This window comes from Sus scrofa, chromosome 10 (assembly GCF_000003025.6).
Source record: "Sus scrofa isolate TJ Tabasco breed Duroc chromosome 10, Sscrofa11.1, whole genome shotgun sequence".
Lineage (NCBI taxonomy): Eukaryota > Metazoa > Chordata > Mammalia > Artiodactyla > Suidae > Sus > Sus scrofa.
This window is the reverse complement of record NC_010452.4, coordinates 12,303,876-12,326,572: the sequence shown is the minus strand read 5'-3', so window position 1 is coordinate 12,326,572 and position 22,697 is coordinate 12,303,876. Positions and strand designations below refer to the sequence as shown.

The following is a 22,697-nucleotide window of genomic DNA, read 5'->3' as shown; positions in this document are numbered from 1 at the left end:
GTGTGTGTGTCACCGCGTCAAACTACCAAGCCCTTCAGAAAGGAATAGGTCCTGTCTCACCTTGTTTTCTGAATTTTGCACAAACTCCTCCTTTGGCAAACTCTGCTCACATGCCTACAGGGCAGGGGACCTATGAAAAGTCATTCTAGCTATAACCGAGTTGTCGCAGGACCAAGCCACACAGGCACGTATTGGTTGTGTGGGTTGTATCAGGCAGTTGATGTAACTTTTCTGCTCTCGCCTTCCCACAGATGTATCAGTATAAAAAAGATGACAATTCTAATGACTGCTACTGGATTTTAGTGAGGATTAAATGAGATAATAATGTAAACAGTGTATTGCAAAATATAAAAATTATATATCATCATCATTTAATTAATATGCATCTACTGTGTGCATAGAAACTCTACTATGCCTGAGACATTACATAGTAGTGAAAACTAAATAGATAGTGTCTCTGTTCTCATGAAGTTGAATCAGAAACCAACGAGATATTCAAATAGACATGTTAAGTAGGCGGATGATAGACTGGATTTCAGAGAGTGGGTCTACATTAAAGGTACATATTTGGGTGTTATTCGTATTTAGGAAGCATTTAAAGGTCTGAGTCTAGTTTAGCTTACCTAGGGAGTACATGTAAATTGAGAGGAGTAGAGACCCAGAGTTCTCGTTGTGATACAGCGGAAATGAATCTGCCTAGTAACCACGAGGTTTTGGGTTCAATCCTTGGCCTCACCCAGTGGGTTAAGGATCCAGCATTGCCGTGAGCTGTGGTGTAGGTTGCAGACGTGGCTTGGATCCTGCATTGCTGTGGCTGTGGCATAGGCCAGCAGCTACAGCTCTGATTCAACCCCTAGCCTGGGAACTTCCATACGCCACAGTGTGGCCCTAAAAAGCAAAAAGAAAAGAAAAAGAACACCTGAGTTTTACATGTGGCTCAGATCCCCAGTTGCCGAGGCTGTGGTGTAGGCCAGAAGCTATGGCTTAGATTAGACCCCTAGCCTGTGAACTTCCACATGCCACACATGTGGCCCTAAAAAGAAAAATTAAAAAAAAGGAGCATAGACCCAAAGATTGAGATATGAGGCATTCCAAAATTTAGAGGTGAAAAAGATAAACAATCAGTGAGGCTGAGAAACAGCAACTAGTAATGCAGAAAAGAAATAAAAAGGTTGATGGGATGAGAGATATAGGTAAGAGAGATTAAGAGGTAGAAGCTTCCAGGTACAAAATAAATGAGTCACAGCTACGAAGTGTACAGTGTGGGCCATAGAGTCAGTAACCGTGTAATACCTTCGTGTGGTGACAGACTGTAGCTAGACCGGCTGTAGTGATGACTTTGAAATGCAGAGAAGTATTGAATCACTACGTGGAGCCCCAGGAAAGAACATAATCTTGTAGATCAATTAAACTTCAGAAACCAACAAAGAAACTCACCGAAAAAGAGGTGGGATCTGTGGTTCCTGGAGGTAAGGGTGGGGGCACCGGAAATTGGATGCAGGTGGCCAAAAGGTACAAACTTCCAGTTAGAAGATAAGTAAGTCCTAGAGAAGCAAGGTGCAACATGATAAATATCATTGACGCCACTGTGTGCTGTCCGTGAACGTTAAGAGAGTGAAGCCTAAGAGTTCTCATCACAAGGGAAAAACATTATTTATTTATTCTCTTTTGAAGGATGGATGTTCATTCACTCATTTAGCGTGGTAATCATTTTATGATTTATGTATGTACATCCTTATGAGGTACCCCTTAAACTTAGGGCTGTAGGTCCACTATGTCTCAATAAAACTAGAAGGAGAAAAAAACAAAAATAAAAAAACAGACAGTGGTGTCCTGGTAATGAAGTGGAGAAAATTTTTGAGAAGGTGCGAGGGATCAACTTTAACGTCTATTGAAAAGTTGATTCTCGCGATAACTGAGAATTACTGATTCAGAGACGAGGAGGTCATTGCCAGAATTGAATGGGTTCAAGACGGAATTAGAGGAGAGGATGTTTTCGGCGTAAAAGGAAGCAGAAAATAGGGCAGGAACAGTGGGAAGTGCATCAAAGGAGATCTTACACCTGTCTATATCTGTAGCTACCGACTGATAACTTAGGTACCTATCCCATGTAAGATAACCTTCACAAGGATATAGCTATCATACCTACATGATGGGTGGATAATTAGATGGTGTATATCTTACACCTCAGGCATAAAATATAAACTGTTATCTCTGTTCCAGCTGTTAGTTTGCTGATTGACGGGACTGTCCCATCAGTTCTGAGTCTGGGTGCCCCCCCCCATGAGGACAGAAGCTCTATCTAGAGATGCAAAGGAGAAAGGCTGCTTCTTCCATGTGGTTCCTCCTTAAGAGAAAAGGGGTCAAACTGAGTGAACATGTCCAGTTATTCTTTCCAAACTTATTCATCCAATTCATGTCAACTTCCCAGGAGTTGACTGAGCAAAGCGGAAGGGAGAGGGGTGAAGGGGAAGAGGTAGGTTTTGGCTACAGTAAGAAAGTTAAGGAACTATTCAGAGAAGAAGCTGAAACAATGGCAAGTTTGCTGACAAAGATCACAAGTTCCAGGGCTCACAATGGGGAGTTCCTGGAGTGGCTCAGCCGGTTAGGAACCCAACTAGTATCCATGAGGTTGAGGGTTCAATCCCTGGCCTCAGTGAGTTAAAATCTGGCGTTGGGAGTTCCTGTCAAGGCTCAGTGGTTAACAAATCCGACTAGAAACCATGAGGTTGTGGGTTCGATCCCTGGCCTTGTTCAGTGGTTAAGGATCCGGCGTTGCTGTGAGCTGTAGTGTAGGTCGCAGATGTGGCTCGGATCCCACGTTGCTGTGGCTGTGGTGTAAGCCGGCGGCTACAGTTCCAATTGGACTCCTAGCCTGGGAACCTCCATATGCTGCAGGTGCAGCCCTAGAAAAAAACAAAATGACAAAGAAAAGAATCTGGCATTGCTGTGAGCTGTGGTGTAGGCCCCAGACGCAGCTCAGATCTGGCATTGCTGTGGCTGTGGCATAGGCTGGCGGCTACAACTCTGATTCTACCCCTAGCCTGGGGACCTCTGTATGCTTCTCAGATGTGGCCTTAAGAAGAAAAATTAACAGACAACGACAACAAAAACAAAACAAAAAAACTCCCAAACCCCACAAAAAACCAGTGTACAATGGAAAGATTTTGGGAATTGGGCAGGAGTGGGACATAGGGCCGGCTAGGGTGTGGGTGAGCTAGCTTGGGGGAGTCATCTTTGCGTCTAATATTTAGAACCGAGGACAGGCTGACTAAATAGCAGTGGCTTCAGGGAAACCTGATATGCCTGGGTGGGCCTGGGGTATGCCCTGATGCACGTGGCCCCTGGGTCTGCTTGGCACGGTTGTGGGTGACCAGCAGCAAGCTCTGTCTTTACCTAGGACATTAGGAAGGGGCTGGCTTGATTGTCATACCTCTTTCTCTCCCACGTCTGGCCAGTGGGTGGAAGGCGAACTCCTATTATTCATAACTTCACAACTCTGCTCCTGAAAGCCAGAGACATAAGTTCATTAGTATAACTGGGGCCAAAATGATTTTTTCTTTTTCTTAATGTCCTAATCTTTACAGAAAAATCAGTGACAGCAACCTGAAGCATAGTTCCAACTCCATCTTTGGAAACGCTAGAGGATCAGAGTAGTGGGTGAAAGTTCTTCCGAGCATCTTCTGTCGAAGGGAGAAACCGGATATTGGGGACGCACCTTCATTTTAACAGGTGGCAAGATTTTCACCTCGAGTCGGCAGCCTCCGAATCGTTTCTCTAACTTAGAAGGAAGCTGTGAACGTCGCAGGCAGCCGGCTGAATGACTCCCTTGATCCCGGCCACTCCCTTCACTCCTAGGCGGCTAATATCGCTCCAGTCTCCTTCTGGAAGCCTAATGATCCTCAGTCCTCTGCTTGCCTCGCTCTGCCAGCGGAGTCACCGGGCGCGTGACGACACTGCTGGCAGCAAGGGGCTCCATCCCCTCCCGCACGCCTGCCTCCGTCCAGCCGCCGTCACGCTCCCTGCGCGTCCCGCTTCCACGCTCGGCTCGGGGCCTGCAGCCGCGCGCACCCCGCCGGGCGGTCGTGACCGTGGGCGGGCGGGGCCGCGAGGCCTGGCGGAGCCGAGCCCCCCGCCCCGCCCCGCCCCCGGCCGGCACCTCGGGACGCCGGCTCCCACGTGACAGTCGCCTCCTCCTCCCTGCAGTCGCGCGCACGGGCCGGGCGTCTCGGTCCCGCGCGCGCTCGTGGCCCCGGAGCCCGGGAGCCGAGCGGAGCCGGGAGCGGCGGAGCGCGGGCCGCCGGAGCCCTGTGCCCGCGCGGGGGGATGAGGCTGGCCGCGCGCTGACACCGCCGCACCCAGCCGCCGGGAGCAGGCGCCGCGGCCGCGACCTTGACCAGGAGGTAGGCGGCGGGGAGGGGCGGGGGGAGGCGGCGCCCGGCCGAGCCCCGCGCCCCGGCCGCCCGCGCTGACACCGCCGCCGGCCCGGCGCCCGCGCGCCGCTCGGGGCCGCCTGCCATTTGCTGCCGCCGCGAGCGCCAGGCAGGCGGCCGGGCCGGCTGGTCCCCCGGTGCCCGGCCGCCCCCACCGGGACCCAGGTACGGCTCTGGAGGGCCCCCCTGCCACCTGTCTCTTGGCCGGGACGCCCTGAAGCCTCCCTGCCAAGGTCGGGCCGAGTTCCGCCGTGACGCCCGGAGCCCGGTGGGCCGGGAGGAGAGGGGCCGGTGGCCGGCGGCGCGGCAGGTGCGGGGGACCCCGGGAAGGAGGAGGAAACCCCAGACCGCAGGCTGCGGGCCTCCGGATGCGCCTGCCCTCGGGGACCCGGGACAGAGCCTGGAGAAAGTGTGCTGCCACGGGGTGTTGCCTTTCCGCCCTTCCGCGGAAAACACCATCGAGTGGAGATGCGAGTAATGGGAGAGAAGAGAACTCTGTAGCATGGAAATGGTAACCGTGGGTTTTTTTTTTTTTTTTTTTTTTCGGTGAGCTTCAAACACTTTAAAAAAAATGAGTATCCAGAACATTAAGTCAGTTCAAACCATCGCCAAATGACTATTTTAACGAGCAGATTCTCATTTCTTCTAATTCCCTGGGAGGACTGTAGGTGTAAATTCGTTTTTTTTTTTTTTTTTTTTTTGAATTCTATTCCTGTGCTGCTTCCTGCAGCCATGCCCAGCACATAAGCATGCTCCATGTGGGGTTGGTGTTGTGGATGAATCAAGAGATGCCACCTTCTTCGGCACTGCCCTTGGGATCTCACTGAAGTCTCTCTAACTCTTGCAGGGTGGACTGCTCATTCCTGCGTCTGAGAGTGGACCACGTGTGTGTCGGTCGTGTGGTGACATGGCCCAGGGCAATAATTATGGGCAGACCAGCAATGGGGTGGCAGATGAGTCACCCAACATGCTGGTGTACAGAAAGGTAAGAATTCCCTCACTTTCTTGGAAAAAGGGAAAGGCTTGGCTTCCTACAGTTTTTTCCCCCATCAGAATCTATATTTAAATCGTGTGGCCTTGTAGCTTCTCCCAATCCCCAGTGTCTGCACCTGTGCCGGAGGATGATCTGATGTTCTCAAGTGACGCCTGTGTAGAGACACAGTGAGGGGAACGAGGCCACTCATACTTTACCTGCTGACTTTACAAGGATGCCTCGGCGCTCAGCAATAGCTGCAAGTTGGGGGGGGGTCCTATGTATTTCGTTTGTTATGTCTATGACTTTATAGCGTCCATAGGAGTTTTTAGAAGCTTTTTGTTATACTCTCCCTGAGCATTTAGATTATAATGATTATATAAACAGTCATTTTAGAAACTAAGCACCTTTGCAGTTCTGGGGCAAGAGTGAATGTGGTTGTGAATGTCTGGGTGGTTTAATGATTCAACTCCTAACTAAACAATTCCAGTTTTTATTTTTTTTTTTCAATCTTAGCCTAAATTGTTTTTTACTTTGTGTTTTTTTAAAATGGTTTTGTTTATGGGTATTATGTTCTCGTTCCATATGCCCATTAGATAAATCTTTGTATTTTAGTGGGTTATTTTTTTTCTTTAAACCAGTCTAGCAGGTTTATGTATTTTATAATAATGCTGTCAGCACCAAACTTCTAGACATCGAGCCTGCATAACAAAGATGTGTTTGAATACTGACTGTGTGTGCTTCAGAGTGGTTGCTTAGGTAAGGTCACTCTGGTTGTAATCAATCTTACTAAAATTTAGGAAGCAGTGTTCTTTATTTGCCTTCTGTACTGGTTGTTTCTATTGCATTTTATGCTGGAATTATTTTTCTTTAGCATGTTATCTGTAGTGCTTCTTGGGCAAGATTCCTTTAATACTAGCAACGGAAACAAGGAAATCAGACCTTGAAATCGAAACAGTGATGAGTGTGAGCCCACTGCAGAGTCTCGGATGGGTTTGCTAGAGGACCTGGTTATGAATAAAGATGAAAAGCTCCCTCCCCAGGCCTGTACTAAAGCAGAACATCCCTGCCCATGTAGGCCATGATCAGAGGAGGTGGAAGTGATCTGTCTTTGAGGGAGTCTTGCTATTGCTTTGACATGAAGATGCTGGGGCGTCCTGGCAATGCCAGCCTGTAGGCAGTAGTATTTTGAGTACCTGTGAATGCACTTTTGTGTGTCTGGGAAAGCACATAGAGGGACAAAAATTGGAGATTACTTGCCTATTTTCCAGCACCCCGACTGGATGAATCAAGAAAATAATCCACCTGAGTCTAAATCATTGCTATTATATTCCTCCCTTGATTGAAATGACTGGATATTTGCTCATTCTGTATAGGTATGGTTCTCAGAAGAACGTTCGGGGGCAGCTCTGTGTTTTGCAAAAAGAGTGTTTTTTACTGTTTTGTATGACTCTGACTATTGTAATATGCAATCTGGGAGGACTGCAGCTTCTGTCTTTTAGGTGTGCACAATGTGGAGAGTTGGACTTTTGGAGGTGAAATTGCAGGAGTTGGCTAGTTTTCTTAGGGTCCAACACTCTATCTCTTTCTTTATACAGATCAGGGGCTGAACTGATGAGACACCTAACAGTTCATTGTTGATTGGAAAGAAACTTAATATGACATCACTCTGTGTGTCTCTTTAGTCAGTTATCATGAGAATAAGTGAAAATGAGGCTAGGAGTTTCAGAAACGGTTATTGGATTATTTTGTCTACCTAAGCTTCATCTTGCGAATTTTGAAGCACTCTACAAATTGTATAGCATCGAGTTGCTGTTGGTGCTGCTTGTAAGTTCACAGGCTAGGCTGACCTCAGGGAGAGACTCTCATGCCTCCTTCTTGCAGCGTGATTATTTTGTTGGGTGGCCTTGGAGCGGCCTGTTTTCGGCCTCCTTTTATGCGCTCTTTGTCTAGGGTGATGGCACGCATCATCTGTTTCTAGGAAGGATTTCCCTGATAAATCATTACTGAGGAAAGACTTCATTCAGTACATTTTACTTAGGCTTAATCATGGATTGCCTGTCTTCCTTTTCTTCTCAGGGCGTATGTTTTTGGTTTTGTGTGTGATAGAAATGATAATAAATACATCTGTATCAGCTAATTTATATAAAGAAATACAGTGTTCTTGGTTATCATTTGCTGGATACCAAGTCCGATGGTCCGTGTCTGGGGGCAGGTGTACTCATGTTGTCATGTGACCATTTTAGCTCTGTTTTCATATCTTGGGTGGGCTGTGGCTTTTAATACGAATGTGAAGAATGAAAGGGCAGACTAGTGGGAGAGGGGTGTGCGTTGAATCCATGTGATGGGGTACTCCAGCTGCCCCACCTGCTGGAAAGCATAAGCGGCATGTTACAGGTGCTTATGAATCATGAGTCAGTCAAAGGTTAGGAGAGAACTTTTGTCCCGCAGTGCCTGGCGGGGCATCAGCAGAGGAGAGGATGGAGGGAGACGTTGCCCGTTTTCCACTTCTGGTTCCTTGTTGGCACACAGTTCTTGAAGTGGCTTCTGAGGCGGAAGTGTTCCAGTTCTCACTGTTTCTGCTCCTCTCAAGCCACCTTTGTGTCCTGCCTGGATTCTGATGGTTTGTATACTGACTGCAGACGTGTGAGTTGTGAGTTGTTCCCAGGTTCCCTCGGTCGGTTGTGAATGAGGTTTGGGGACGTGCTCGTGAGCGGGGGGGGGGACAGTGTGCAGCTGCCGAAGGAGCGTGAGCACGGAAGGCTGGGATTGGGAATTGCTTGTGCTCCTCTGGTGCCTTTCCTTTATGATTCGGCTCATGATTGTAGGAATTCGTCCAAAGAATGGGACGATTCCAGGGATCTTTTTCTCATGGAGAATCCTTGTGATGTGACGAGGGGAAGGTACGGGGTGGACCTCTGACCCTCCAGGGGCGGTGAACGCTGCCTCCTGAGGGCCAGAGGCACCAGTAACACTCTTACCAGCCAGGGTCCTTGGACACCTTCATCCCTAGAAATTACTAAGAGGCCAGACCTGAAATTCAGGCAAGGCTTTATAGGGACGTGCCGTACAAGGGAGCTGAAACAGGTAACAGGAGCCACAGGTGCCCCTGCTCACTCCCTGAGGAAGGGTGAGCTGGTCCTTAGACGGGGCGGGCCTGGGGTTTGGCCAGAGGGTGGCTTAGGTGGCCTCCAAACCCCCCCTCCCCCAGTGGTGGTGGTGGTGGTGGTGGTGGTGGTGCGTGCAGGGGGCTTTTGCCTCTGACACCTCTGAAGTGGCAGTTGGGTTTTTGGTTTTTAACTTTTTTTGTTCATAATATGCCCCAACTGCACATGTGCGCAGTTATTTTTAGTCCTTGGAGTTTCTTTGTATTCTGTTGCTCAAGGAGAAGTTGGTCCAGGTCCAGCACCGCAAAGGGTCCCGGGCCCTGTGTCCTGCCTGTGTCCACACTGCCTCCCCCTTGGGGCTGGATGTAAGCTTTGGGCTTCATGCGAGGACTCTTTGAAGGCTTTGTTTGCTCCCAGAGGTACATTAAACAATCCATATGGACAAAATATTTTCTTTACCAGTTTTTTCAGTTTGTAATGCTCCTTTTTTCACAAGTGGCTGATTAAGTTGGAGTGGCTCTATCATTTCATGTATTTGAAAACATCTTGTTTAAAAGCTTATATGGAGTTCCTGTTGTGGCTCAGTAGGTTAAGAATCTGACTAGGACCCTTGAGGATGCAGGTTTGATCCCTGGTCTCACTCAGTGGGTTAAGGATCCGGCGTTGCCCTGAGCTGTGGTGTAGGTCGCAGATGTGGCTTGGATCCCTTGTTGCTTGGCTGTGGCGTAGGCCGGCTGCAGTAGCTCTGATTCCACCTCCACATGCCGCAGGTGCGGCCCTAAAAAGCGAAACAGAAAACAAACAAATAAAACTTATAAAATGTGAGTTTTAACCATTTTTGTTTTGGGGCTTCCTGGGCTCCCTTTGGATAGGCCTTTGCTAGAATGGAAGTAATCAGCTTCGTAGGAAGAGACCCCACTAGCTCCAACTCACCCTGTATGCAGACGAGCTTCCCGAAGTGTGTGTAGAGGTGGCAACTCGGTGCTCAGACACTACCCGCCTCCTTGGTCTGGCGGCGGCAGGGGCTGTAAGGATGGTCCGCTAGAGCCCAGGGTTCCAAGGAGACACAGTCCGCTTTTGGTGTCTGGCCAGCATGCTGCCCACTAGACAGTGTACATCACTTTTTGTTCAGAAGCTGACATTTGAAAAACAAAATATCTAGGGCACCTTGGGGCCAGTATTTCGAATTGGCTGGAATACTGGCTTCTTACAAGCAAGAATGCTCAAAATGACCCATCATTTCTGATATTATTGCAGCAACCATTTGTGCTCCAGCTATAGAAAAGAAGCTGAAAATATTTTCCTCATTCACTATGTTAAGGGAATGAACACATGTCTCGGAAACAGCAGACCTGTAAAGTCCGCTTGCCTCTCCCTCCCCATCTCCCGCCCCTCTTTCTTCCGTGCCACCCTCTTCTCTGTTTTTGTGTTTTTAGGGCCCCATCTGCGGCATATGGAGGTTCCCAGGCTCGGGGTCGAATCAGAGCTGCAGCTGCCGCCTGCATCACAGCCACAGCAACACGGGATCCTTAACCCATTGAGTGAGGCCAGGAGTTGAACCTGCCTCCTCATGGAACGTCAGGTTCATTACCACTGAGCCATAGTGGGAACTCTCCTCTCTATTTTCCGTCTAGTCATTCTCCTTCAATTTGTTTCTTCCTTTTTATTTTTCTTTTTAAAGGAGAGCTAAGGGTGAAGATAGACTTTTCCCTAAGTTGCTGTTCATTCTCGTTGTGAAAGAGAGCATGGTGTCTTTTGGTGATGAGAGAAGGTGCCAGTCTTATTTGACTACCTGTTGCTCACAGACGCTTGACAGGTGCTTTTAAACTTGGTATCATATAGTGGTAAAGACGAAAGGTCAGCCTTAAGGGGTTAGGACTGCTCTGTTCTTGAGGAGAAAGATGGGACCCTGGCCTCTCCTAGATAAAGAGCTCATCACTTGGTAGGAAGATCACCTCTGCGGATTGACTTGAGCTGGACATTGCCTTCGAAAGCTGTTTCTGAAGTCAGTCTGTCCTGTGGAATTAGATACATCTGCAGGAGAGGGGAGTGACTTGTTTCTCCTTGGGAAAAAATGAGCCACAGACATCACGAGTTTCGTAGTGGTGCGTTAGCTGAATTATCAACCTTAACTCAGTGCATTGCTCCCTTCAGGATGGTCCACTTACGGGGGTCAGATTCCTCCCTCCTTGAACTTCGTTGTGAGAAACAGCCTCTGACTGTTTTGGGCATCTCATACAGTTTATTGACTGCTGTGTGGAAGGTGAAGAGCAGACTGGCTGCCCGGGTACAGAGGCCGTAAGTCGTGGTTTATCCTCCTGCTTGTGCAGCTGACTGTCCAGCAGCACGAGAGTGTATCACAACCAAGACGGCCAGCCTGGGAAAAGATCAGAATTCAAAGTCCAGTTTCTACTAAATGTGTAATTGCTTTTGCAGTGCTGTAAAGCCAAAACGTCTAAAGGTGAAGCATCTGAAGTCGAGGAACGTCCGTAGCATGATTTTCATCAGAACCATTGTGTCCTTAGAAGATTAGGAGGAAGTCCTCTCTGTGTTTGGCCTGACATTGGAACTTTCCTGTTGTTGGACAGTCCTGGGCCATCTCCTTGCTCATCCCAACTCAAGCTCCGTAGCTGGTCCCGAAGGCTCCGGATCATAAACTCCTAAATGTCAAGAATGCGGTACCTTCGAAGTTCTTTGAGGTCCTAGTGAAACGCTTTTAATCCAACAGGCAGTCAGAAAATACGTGTTGTCCGAGGGCCATCCCAGAGGTCGCTAAGCTTCGCCTCCCCAAGTGCCTTAGCTTCCCAGGGATGCTGCAACCAAATCCCACAAACTGGGTGACCTGAAACAGGAGAACTGTGTTGTCAGAGAGAGTTCTGGAGGCTGGCAGCCCGAGCATGGCCACAGGGGTCTGAGACGCTGGCTGGAACCCTCCCTGGCCCTCCGTAGCTTCCTAGCCCTCGTGGTTGGCAGCCCTTGGGAGTTTTTGGCTTGTCGGTGCATCTCTCCTGTGGCATCACATGGCCTCGTGTCTTGCCTCTGACGTGTTCAACCCCTGGGTATCTTGATCTGTCTGGGTATAGCATCTGCTCCGGGTTAGGAGAGGGGAGACTGTTTCTAAGGGATGACTAGAGAAAGGCTGTTACGAGAAGGAAGGAATGTTTGCAGATGCATCGTCGCGAGAGGCTTTTAAGCCTGCCCATTTCCAAATTAGGGGCTCAGAGGGGAGGCAGGCGTCGGGAGAAATTCCATTTCTAAACATTTGCAAAATGGTGCGTCTTCCGTGTAGCTTATTTGAAAGCGCTTTCGGGACTGAGGGATGGTTGCTGCTGTCCATGTGAATTTACTGTGTTAGACTCTCAGGCAGACCAGTTCTCCGGTAGGATAGGACCATCCTCGGTGATACTTCGAAAAGTAGTCAGAGACCTTTTCTGAGGAATAATTTAATGATGAATTTCGGGTAATGATTAACTCGAGTTCGGAGGAAGAACGCCTCCCGTGGTCGAGCTTTTCCCTAACTGTTGCTTGTCGGTGCTCTTTGTCTGTGGGATTAAGGTAAGGATTTGTAGCCCGAATTTTATTTCCTTTCTTTCTCCCCTCCGGCCTCCCCACATCTGATTGATCAGAGGAAAGTTGCAGACGTAGAAAAGAGAAGCTATATAGGGATTTTACTGCCTTATAATCGCCTTTGTGGTTCTATTGTGTGATGGAAAGCCGGGTATTTTTAGGTCATATGGGTGATGGAATGTGATCATTGCGGAGACTCTAGAAATATTTTTTGATTTGGACAGTTTTAGTGACCGAATAAATGTTAAGTCTCCTTGAAAACAGGACTGTGGAAAATGGGCAACATGAGCCACTGTCCCGCGCCCCCTCCTGCGGTGAAAGGAGGCATTTGAAGGTCAGCGCTACCGAGGCGTCTGCCTTATGAAATATCAACCTAATTATAAAATAATTGTAGTTGATAAAGTGGGTATGCAGCTCCTTAGGGAAAAAAAGACCCACTTCTCTGCCGCTTGCCCAGGGCAATACGAAAATTTAACTCACCTCTTTTTAATTCCCTCTGTCTTGTGGCTAATTCAGTCAGCAAAGGTCTCAGGACTTCGGAACTCTAATGGACAGTCGTGACCTTGGTTCTGCGCCATTAAAATTGCCCCCTGGCCTAGGTTGGAAGAAAGTCTGCCTGAGGGGCCAAATTTTGGTTTAGGGAGATAGGTGGTTGTATCTTTTGGAAAAATATACAGCACTTGGCAGCTTTGTGACATTAGCTGAGTTCTAAAGAGTAGTCTAAGAGCCTTCATATTTTAGGTCCTTTCTGGTGATGTGTAAACGTTTTCTTCAGGAGTCAATATGCTGAAGTGGAAGCGCGTGCCCTGCAGTTGAGGGGTCTTGGTTTTAAACCATGGCTCTGCCACTCTCAGGCTGGGCACTCGTGGGTTAGCAACCTACCTCCGTTCATGTCAGTTTCCTTGTCTAGAAAATGATGAAAACATGTCCTTCATAGAGTTGTTTGATGAAAAAGTGAGGCAGCCTATGTTAGACCCTCAATAAATGCCTCAATAAATGCTATAGTTACATAGTTATTATATAACGTGACAATTATGACATGAAGGTAAGATATAATACATTATATATTATAATTATTTTTCTATTACTATGTATTTAATGAAATACCGCGTATGTGTATCGGGTCCGTATGTTAAATGTAAAAATGTGAACCTTTTCACCCCCTCCAGTCGTGTCTTTCTGGTGGTTAAGAAGGCAGATTCCATAAGATGCGTTTGTAATTCCATTTTTATGACACAGTGTCTTGTCTGACATTATTAGTTTACAGAGCTGGCCTCTTCTATTTATTAATAAGCTCCTTGAATCATTACCTAATATATCTTTGAAGTCTGCACAGTTCTTTAGCTATTACGTACACTAAATAAAGCCTTGGCCTTCTGGAATTTCACAGGTAAAAGGGAATGAAGAATTTATCTACTTTTCACTGTGCAGATTATGAAATTTAAGATCGGGGAAGTAACATGATTTGTCTCAGGTCACACAGGTTGAATTCAGGTCTTTATGTCTTTGTCTTTCTGTGGTGTGTGTGTATGTCTCTCTCTTAAAATAAACGTGTTCCGTCTTACGTTTGTGGTTCAGTTGTGTGAGTGCCCAGTGTCGTGATTACTCTTTGGCATCTGCAGGTGATTCGAGGGTGTTTGTCACCCACCATCAGCAGATGACTAGATTTCTTTTTCCCTTCAACTTTAATTTAGCTTTTGGAGCCCCGGGAAGGAGAAGATTGGGCGCTTGGTATGGCCTGCTCAGAGGGTAGTTTGTTCTGTTCTTGGTTTGATCCTGACTGAAATTCTACGCTGATGAAAACCCAGAATTTGATGCTCGGTGGCAGCGCTGTCCAATAAGAGCCTTCATCACGAAGGCGTGGTCGATATGCGTCCTGTCCAGTGTAGTAGCCACTAGCCCCGGGGGCAGTAGAACACTTGACATGTGGTTAATGTGACATGTGGTTAATGTGCATTTCAAATTATATTTAATTTTAATTCCCTGTAATTTAAGTTTAAACAGTCCCCTGTGGCTAGTGGCTCTTGTATCTGATAGCACAGTGATTATGGAATAAAGACCTTTGGAAAAACAGCATTAAACCCAAGAGAGGAGAGAAGAGGAGACGCTGCCCTTAGCTTGACACTTAGCAAACAGCGCTTGCAACCAAGTAGGACCCAGTGAACATTTTTTTAAAAATAATAAATGTGGGTTTTAAAGGAGGACCACGACATGCTAAGGAGATACTAGGAAATACTGTGATAGAGGACACCAAAGGTTTATTTATTTTTTGATTTATTTTCATCCTGTGGAAGCTTTCAGTGCTCTGCAGAGGTCGCCCCTCCAAAGGTCAGATGATAGAGGTCATCCTTCAGTAAGACTGGAGCCTGCCTGTACCACGAGTTTCTCAGGAAATGTACTTGCAGCATCTCGGGTGATTTGCTGATGCTGAGAGTATTCCAGCGTATCTCATGGCATCTCAGAGATGCATCGTTGCCATTCCAGCTCCTAACAAGACGGAGGGCAATCCAGACACTCTGGGTGAAAGGGATTTAAAGTGGTTAGAAGCCTTGTTGAGAACTTAAAATTGGGCTATAAAGGAATCTTTCCTTTTTTTTTTTTTTAATTTTAAACTCACTTCTCTTTCATACGTCTCAGAACCTTGAAAGGAAGGTAGTAAGTAGTCTAGGTGAGGTAGTAATTAATGATGGAGCGACAGAATCTCCAAGTCAGAAGGACTGGATGGGAATTCCTGCTGTGCCCCGATTGGCTTCATGAGTTTGGGCAAGTTTGTTAATTCCCCTAGAGACTACTTTATTTATTTATTTTTATTTTTATTTTTTGCATTTTAGGGCCGAGTCCGAGGCATGTGGAAATTCTCAGGCTAGGGGTCGAATTGGAGCTGTAGCTGCTGGCCGACACCACAGCCACAGCAACGTGGGATCCGAGCCACATCTGTGACCTACACCACAGCTCACGGCGATGCCGGATCCTTAACCCACTGATCGGGGCCAGGGATTGAACCTGAGTTCCCGTGGACACTACTGCGGTTCATTAACCGCTGAGCCACAGCAGACCTCCCTAGAGACTACTTTATCGAAGCGTTGAAAAGATGAAGTTTAGGTGAAAGTGTTTCAGAGTGATTGACATGTAATAGTGACATGTAATAGTTCCTTGCAAAACTCCCTGACAGGTGTTCCCTGCTTGCTGAGGGTCCTGAGGGTGTGGGTCATTTGGAAGCCCCGTCGTCAGGCTCTCCCCCGTCTGGTCGTTGCTGGATGCTTAGAACAATATAAATCTATGTGACCTTTGGCCCCACAAGGCTTTTGAATGTCAGGTAAACTGGGTCCGTAGAAAGTGTTTTTCTAGGATAGAAATCTTGGGAAAATTTTCACCCTTAGTATTTAAGATGATGCATATACCAAAGCATTTTGAAGAACCTTAGGTACCACATAGAACGTATTCTTAGTAATATATATATTTTTTGTCTTTTTAGGGCCACACCTGCAGCACATGGAAGTTCCCAGGCTACAGTCTAATTGGAGCTGCAGATGCCAGCCTACAACACAGCCCCAGTAACGCAGGATCCCAGCCACATCTGCGACATACACCACAGCTCATGGCTTTGCCGGATCCTTAACCCACTGAGTAAGGCCAGGGATCAAACCCTGGACCTCATGGATACTAGTTGGGCTTGTTACCACTGAGCCACGATAGGAACTCCTCCTGCTGAAGTTTTTAAAATGCATTTCCTCTGGAAATTCCTGCCATTTGTCACTTGCACTAAGTTTTATTTTTAGCATTTTGGGTTGTGGCTTTTGGTTTATTGTTAATTGGAATTGCTGTCGTTTATTGCATGCTTACCTTGTGTCAGGGCCTTTTTGTATATCACCTTAAACTACTGTTGCATTTGGTTATCAGCATCCTGATTTTTAGTAGAAAAGCTAAAACCACTCAAGATGGCTCAGGGGTTAGCGGCAGAGCTGCTGAGCTCCATAAGAGTGGAAACTCCTGTCTTTCACTGCTGTGTTCCCAGCACCTAGAAAAGTGCCAAGGTAGGTGTTTCTGAATATTGAGTGCCTGAGTAGCATGGGTCAGTGGATGAATGAATGAATGAATGCTTGATCCAGAGACCCCATTCTAGCCTCTTCACTGTGGTGCTTCTGTATAAAGTAGTGCATGGACAGCACACTCAGAATTCAGGTTTGCTCATCACGCATGCATTGTGTCCTAGCTGTGACTGAGCCTGTGGTAGGGATGGAGTTGTGGACTAGACAGGATCTGCGCCCTCAATGAGCTTATGTTACAGCGGTGAGGACAGACAACTTAGTGTAGAGTGATCGCTGCCTTGAAAAGGGAAGAACTGGGTCCAGCCGCTGACACTACCTTTCTGCTTTCTGTCCCTGTGAATTTCACTGCTCCTGCTACCTTGTGTAAGTGGAATTATGCAATATTGGTCCTTTTGTGACTGGCTTATTTCAGTGTCCTCAAGGTTCATCCATGTCATGGCATTTTAAAGCTGAAAACGATTCCATTGTCTGTATATACCCCATTTTATCCTTTCATACATCGATGGGCATTCGGGTTGCTCCTTTCACCTTTGGCTAATACTGCTGCAGTGAGCATTAGTATATAAATATCTGTTGGAGTCCTTGCTTTTAGTTCCCACAGTTGGAATTGCTGATTATATAGTTATTGTATTTTTATCTTCCATAGTGGCTGCACTATTTTGCATTCTCGCCAGTAGTGCGCAAAGGCGACACCTTGCCCACATTCTCACCCACGCCTGTGATTTTTGAAACTAGGCATCCTAATGGGTAAAGCAGTAGTGTCTCCTTGAGGTTTTGATTGGCATTTCCCTAATAGTCGAGCATCTTTCCCTGTGCTTATCGGCCATTTGCAGGTCTTCTTTGGAGAATTCATGAACTTTAAAGACAGATTAGATTATACTGTTAGGAGTGGTTTGATCCATCAAGTATTCTGTTTAACTAAAAATCCGTTGTTTTTGTTTGGATGTCTGAGCTGGCTTTTTAATAATGGGAAAGTTTTTAACACCTTTCTACCCTTAGCTTCTAGGTCTGCTGTTAGGGCGAAACCTCCATAATTGACTCTTTGGGGTGATGGTAGTGATGGAGCTTAATGAATAAAACATGTAAAAATGATAGCACATTTAAAAATAAATCCACTTTTATTTGTTTTGAATCTGTGAAATAACTGCTTTTGCAGCTGTTGGGATGGGGGCAGGCAGCCCACATCTTGTAAAGAATCTTGTAAAGCTTTCAAAGATTTAAAGGCTCTCCCAGACTCTCTCAAATTAGAGGAGTTATTGTCTGCCTTTGACTTTTCTTTAGTCTCGCTGCCCTTTTATTCCCAGTGCGTTTAGTTTGGACCATGTTAGTGAAGATACAGCACTGACTGTTTTCTGAAGGTGAGAATAGAGATATAACTGATGCTAACCAGGAAAGTTACTATTCATTTAGATCAGTGTAGAAAGATAATTTCAAATGAATTTATCCATTCATCTTAAATCTTGTTTTTGTGCAGTCATATATGCTTTTCATAACATTCCTTTGAACTGATGTGAGCTGTTCAGCTGATTCGAAGATGTCGTTTAGGCTGGGACTTCAGTGGCTTCAGTTGGAAGAGTTTATCGTTTGGAGGTGTGTTCCAGCTTTCCCTATTGTTTCCTCACTCTGGAAGTTTGTTAGAAACTAGTTAACTTCCTTGGACCCGATTGATTTGTTTGACTCCACGCTTAGCATCACTTTATAAAAGTGTGGTGATCCCTTCTGTCCTGGGTACCTCTTCGCCGCCTCTGTGCTCATAGCGCCCTCGTCCTTACCCAGGCATGTGGCTGCTAGCAGAAAGCTTCCATTGCCCAGGCTCCGGGCAGCCGGGCATGGGCTTGTGATATATTCTGGCCGATGAGGTGGGAACAGGAGAGGTGCATGGAGGATCTAGGAAGGGCTCTAGAGAAAGGGGAGGATGCACCTTTCTTTTTTCCTTTTCTTATGCTGGCTGCCGGGAAGGTGGTCCCATTGGCAAGGAGGGGGAAGGTGAGAGTCCTGATGGCAAAACAACAGAGGGAATGAACCTGGGCCCCCGATGATTCTAGAGTCGTGTACAAACCTGACCTGCCTACACAGTTGTGTGTTCGAGAAAAATTAACGATGTCTTCTGTTTTTTTTAAGATTAAATCATTTATTTATTTATTTTTTATTTTATATAATTTTTTTTTATTTTCCCACTGTACAGCAAGGGGGTCAGGTTATCCTTACATGTATACATTACAATTACATTTTTTCCCCCACCCTTTGTTCTGTTGCAACATGAGTATCTAGACAAAGTTCTCAATGCTATTCAGCAGGATCTCCTTGTAAATCTAAGTTGTGTCTGATAAGCCCAAGCTCCTGATCCCTCCCACTCCCTCCCCCTCCCATCAGGCAGCCACAAGTCTCTTCTCCAAGTCCATGATTTTCTTTTCTGAGGAGATGTTCATTTGTGCTGGATATTAGATTCCAGTTATAAGTGATATCATATGGTATTTGTCTTTGTCTTTCTGGCTCATTTCACTCAGGATGAGATTCTCTAGTTCCATCCATGTTGCTGCAAATGGCATTATGTCATTCTTTTTTATGGCTGAGTAGTATTCCATTGTGTATATATACCACATCTTCCGAATCCAATCATCTGCCGATGGACATTTGGGTTGTTTCCATGTCCTGGCTATTGTGAAGAGTGCTGCAATGAACATGCGGGTGCACGTGTCTAAGATTAAATTTTTTAGAGCAGTTTTAGGTTTACAGCGAAATTGAGAGGACGGAACAGAGATTTCCCTTATACCCCTTATCCTGCTTAACCTGCCCTGTGTGTGACTCACCGCGTGGTACATTTTTACCAAGGCTGGACTGTACCGATAAATCATAATCGCCCCAAATTCATAGTTTGCCTGAGGGTTCACCATGTTGTATCTTCTTGGTTTGAACAAATAAATATAGTCATCATTGTAATATCATGCAGAATATTTTTATTGCCTTCTTTATGTCTTCTTTAAGATAATGATGTTTTGGGTTTTCTATCGCTTGTGACCAAACCACAGTCTAACCAACTTCACGACTACTTCCAAACCTTTAAACTGTAAGGTAAGTTATAGGGCTCAGGTTTTATTTGAAATGCACATTTCTTGTGTTATTTTAAAAGCAATCTGTTTGCTTTCTAGGACTAAATCTAGTTTCTTTTAAACAATATAATTGAGAAATTTTGGTACATTATAATGTTATATATATGGTTCCATTTAATTTAGTCAGTATTTATTACACAATTGTTTCATGCAAGGTAATTTGCCAGATGTGTCAGAGGATAAAGAATCAGTGGTAACAGTAATATCTTCCTTATCGGAGCACTTTACAATGCCAAGATTGGAAGATCCACAGATTTACAAGTCATTTCATGTGTGTGTGTGTGTGTGTGTAAAACCTCATGAAATTGGAGGTGCAAAATTCTTGTTTTCAGGTAAGGAAACCAAGACCTCGAAAGGTTATTGCCCATAAGAACATAAAAAGCATGTTTTGTTTTACTGTCAATTACGCTGGGTGTAAGAGGAAAAACTTTAAACATATTTGAATTTAAATTTCTTTACTGTAGAAATTAGTTATTCATGTGACAGATTTTAGAGCTGAAGATGCTCTCCTTGCAGTGTCTTTGCTTTGCTTGTAAATTTAGCTGATTTGAAAATGGAATCATTTTACATAATAAAACATAGGCTACTTTAAGTTGTGGAGATAGGACAGGGCTGCCTAAATTTATGTGAATGCTATATTTACACCCTCTTCTATGTCTAGAAGCATTTTGTTGAGCATCTTTTTGAAAAGTAGCTGAATTACCCTTTTTTGGTAGCATCTTTTTGGGTTGGGAATTGTACATTCTTAACCATGCAGATGAGGTGCTGAGTTGAATTTTAACAAAGAGAGTCAAATAAGTGCAATGCAAACAATTTATTTACACCATTTATCCCATCAATCTGTGGTGCCCGAATATATCAGAAACATTCACACAACAAAGCAAAATACAGACATTTCTGCTGTAGCATGAATGCATTCCTTTAAAAAAAAAAGCCCCACACTTTGCAAAATTACACGCTAAAAAAAAATTGGCATTTTGAAGAAAATAGCATTGGAAGAGATCACTCAAAGTGTTTTAACGACTCCGAATATTTAATATTAGAATTAAGCCATAACCAAAACAAGCTTATTAAAAATTCTAGCACAGCTATAGCTAACTTCCCTATATGTAAAGAAATAACACAGTAAGGCAAGACTTTACCTTTAGAAAGTGAAGGAATAGGTAGATTGATGGAAGCGTGTGTAAGGAGGTACTAGGTCTGCCTAATTATGGGAACAAGGGCAGAGGGACCCGCCAGCGTTTACAGGTGGAGGAGCAGGGACAGGCTTACCATGAAATGGTTCTGGCTCCTTAGCTAGCGTGGGTTTGTTTTGTACAAAGATCTGAGAAACGTGCCCTAACCCCTTTTGAAGCGCAGCGTTTAGCCAGATTGAGCCAAGGGGGGGCATGGGTCATGAGAGCAGGGCTGCGCTCCTCGTATTTGCTGTGCCACCTGCACGTGTCCTCACTGTTTAGCTGCTCTGTTTTGGTGGCACAGACTATAATGTGCGAAGGAAACCTGCGCAGGGACCGCTGGGCTTCCGCCGGTGGTCTGACGAAATTCCCTGCCTTACGATGGGCTACTGCACGGAGTGGAAATACACCGAGCGAGCGGAACACGCGGCATCAAAGGATTCTTGGGCTCCTCGCTATGGGGCTGGGGAAGCCCTGCCCAGCCGAGGTGGGAAAAGAAGGAGTTTGTTTGAACTCAGGGGTGGTTGGTGCACAGGAAGCGGGGAGGGGAGGCAGGTGGAGGGGGGCAGGCAGGGAGGTGAATGTCGTGAAAATCCCCGTTTGTTTGCCAAGTTTGATTTGATTTGATTGGGGTCACCGTCCTGTGAGCTGGGTACCGTTCTACGGAGGAGGAAAATGAGGCGCATAGAAGATAAACCTTTGCTAAGATCACGCAGAGAGAAAATCCTCCCGGGTGGACTATGGGCTGTGGAGCCCGTGTGTTGAAGGCTGTGGGCTTTGTGGACTTAGGGAGTCTTTTAAGCTCCCGGAGCCTCTCTTTTTCCCATCTGTAGGGGCGGGAAGAACAGCCCCTTCAGAGGATGTATGTATGATGACACACGTACAAGCGCTTTGCAAACGCTTAAACATTATGCAGGCAACACAGTGCCTCGTTTTCCCACCACAAAACTTGCAGCTCTTTCCATTAAAAATGATTATACATGTAAGTGGTTTTTGGGATGAGGGAGGCTCAGGAGTCTATAGAGTCACAAGTTAAACAAGAGGGAGAGGAAGGTCTTTGGGATGTTTGGTTCCAAAGCAAAATGTGTCAGCTTGTGAAGAAAACTGAAGGAGGAACCGTTGATTCCAGCCGTGGACACTACGGAAAATCAACCTCCAAACCAAACAGGTGGCTTTTCAGTGCCACTTGTCTGGGGGGCTTGGCAGAAGCAGTAATATTCTTGCCGGTATCTCTGTGCTTCAGTGATCACCTGGTGGGTTGTTCCCACTTCCCTCCCCTTTTTCCTGAACAATTGTATAACCAAGTATGTGGAAGGATTAAGACTGTGTGGTGGGAGCACGCTCTGTAAATGTGCTTTATAGGCTGCGGAAAGCGGTGTGGTTTTGAAGGGGAAGTTTGTGCGAAAGGAAGTCTTGTGGTGCCTCCACGTTCGATGCTGTAGCACTTTGCTTTCCTACTTCTCCCAGCCCAAGTGGCTCCGCAGCTAAGCTGATAAGCCTTCTAAATGTTCTGGTCTCTCCACTCCTTAGATAATTCGGGAAATGCCAGGCCTACCTAGGCAAACGGGGGTAAGGATCTTGCTTCTAGAACATACTCTTGATTAGCAAGGGCGGGTACTAAAGACCATAATCAACCATAATCCCACTGTTCTAAGATGACAACTGTGAAATATTTGGTTAGTTCTTATATGATGTGTGTGGGTGTATATCGATTTGCGTAAATGTAAACATCCACCTAGAAGTGGTGCCCTGGTGCCCGCTGAGACCCTGTACCCGGCTCTCCAGTTCCACGTTCAGTGCTGGCAGGTGGGCAGATTGAAACCAGCCGTGGTGGGGATTGGAAAACGCTGTACGTCAGGGCCCTTCCATCTTCTTCTTCCTTCTCAAATGTAAAACATTTACCAGCTTGTCACCGTGTGTCTGTGTGTGGGTTTGCCCACGTGCACACATGCATACACATACACGCGTATTTATTTATTTATTTATTTATTTATCTTTTGGGATCTTTAAGAAGAGGCTCACAACAACTATGGAGAACAGTATGGAGGTACCTTAGAAAACTATGCATAGAACTGCCATATGATCCAGCAGTCCCACTCTTGGGCATATATCTGGACGAAACCTTCCTTAAAAAAGACACATGCACCCGCATGTTCATTGCAGCACTATTCACAATAGCCAAGACATGGAAACACCCCACATGTCCATCAGATGATTGGATTAGGAAGATGTGGTATAAATACACAATGAAATACTACTTAGGCATAAAAAAGAACAAAAGAA

At 46.0% G+C, this 22,697-nt stretch overlaps 1 protein-coding gene across 7 annotated transcripts in view; it reads left to right on the top strand.

Moving 5' to 3' along the window:
• Positions 4,191-22,697, top strand: part of RGS7 (regulator of G protein signaling 7) — a 371,486-nt gene continuing 352,979 nt past the window's right edge. For 5 of the 7 annotated variants that reach the window (XM_021064373.1, XM_021064374.1, XM_021064372.1 and 2 more), the window contains exons 1-2: positions 4,797-4,944; positions 5,281-5,418. In XM_021064373.1, coding sequence (XP_020920032.1) covers positions 4,936-4,944; positions 5,281-5,418 — 147 coding nt within the window. In that variant the 5' untranslated portion in view covers positions 4,797-4,935. Of the gene's footprint in view, positions 4,404-4,796; positions 4,945-5,280; positions 5,419-22,697 lie in introns of those variants that run through there. The other 2 variants (XM_021064377.1, XM_021064375.1) reach the window with 1 other exon arrangement.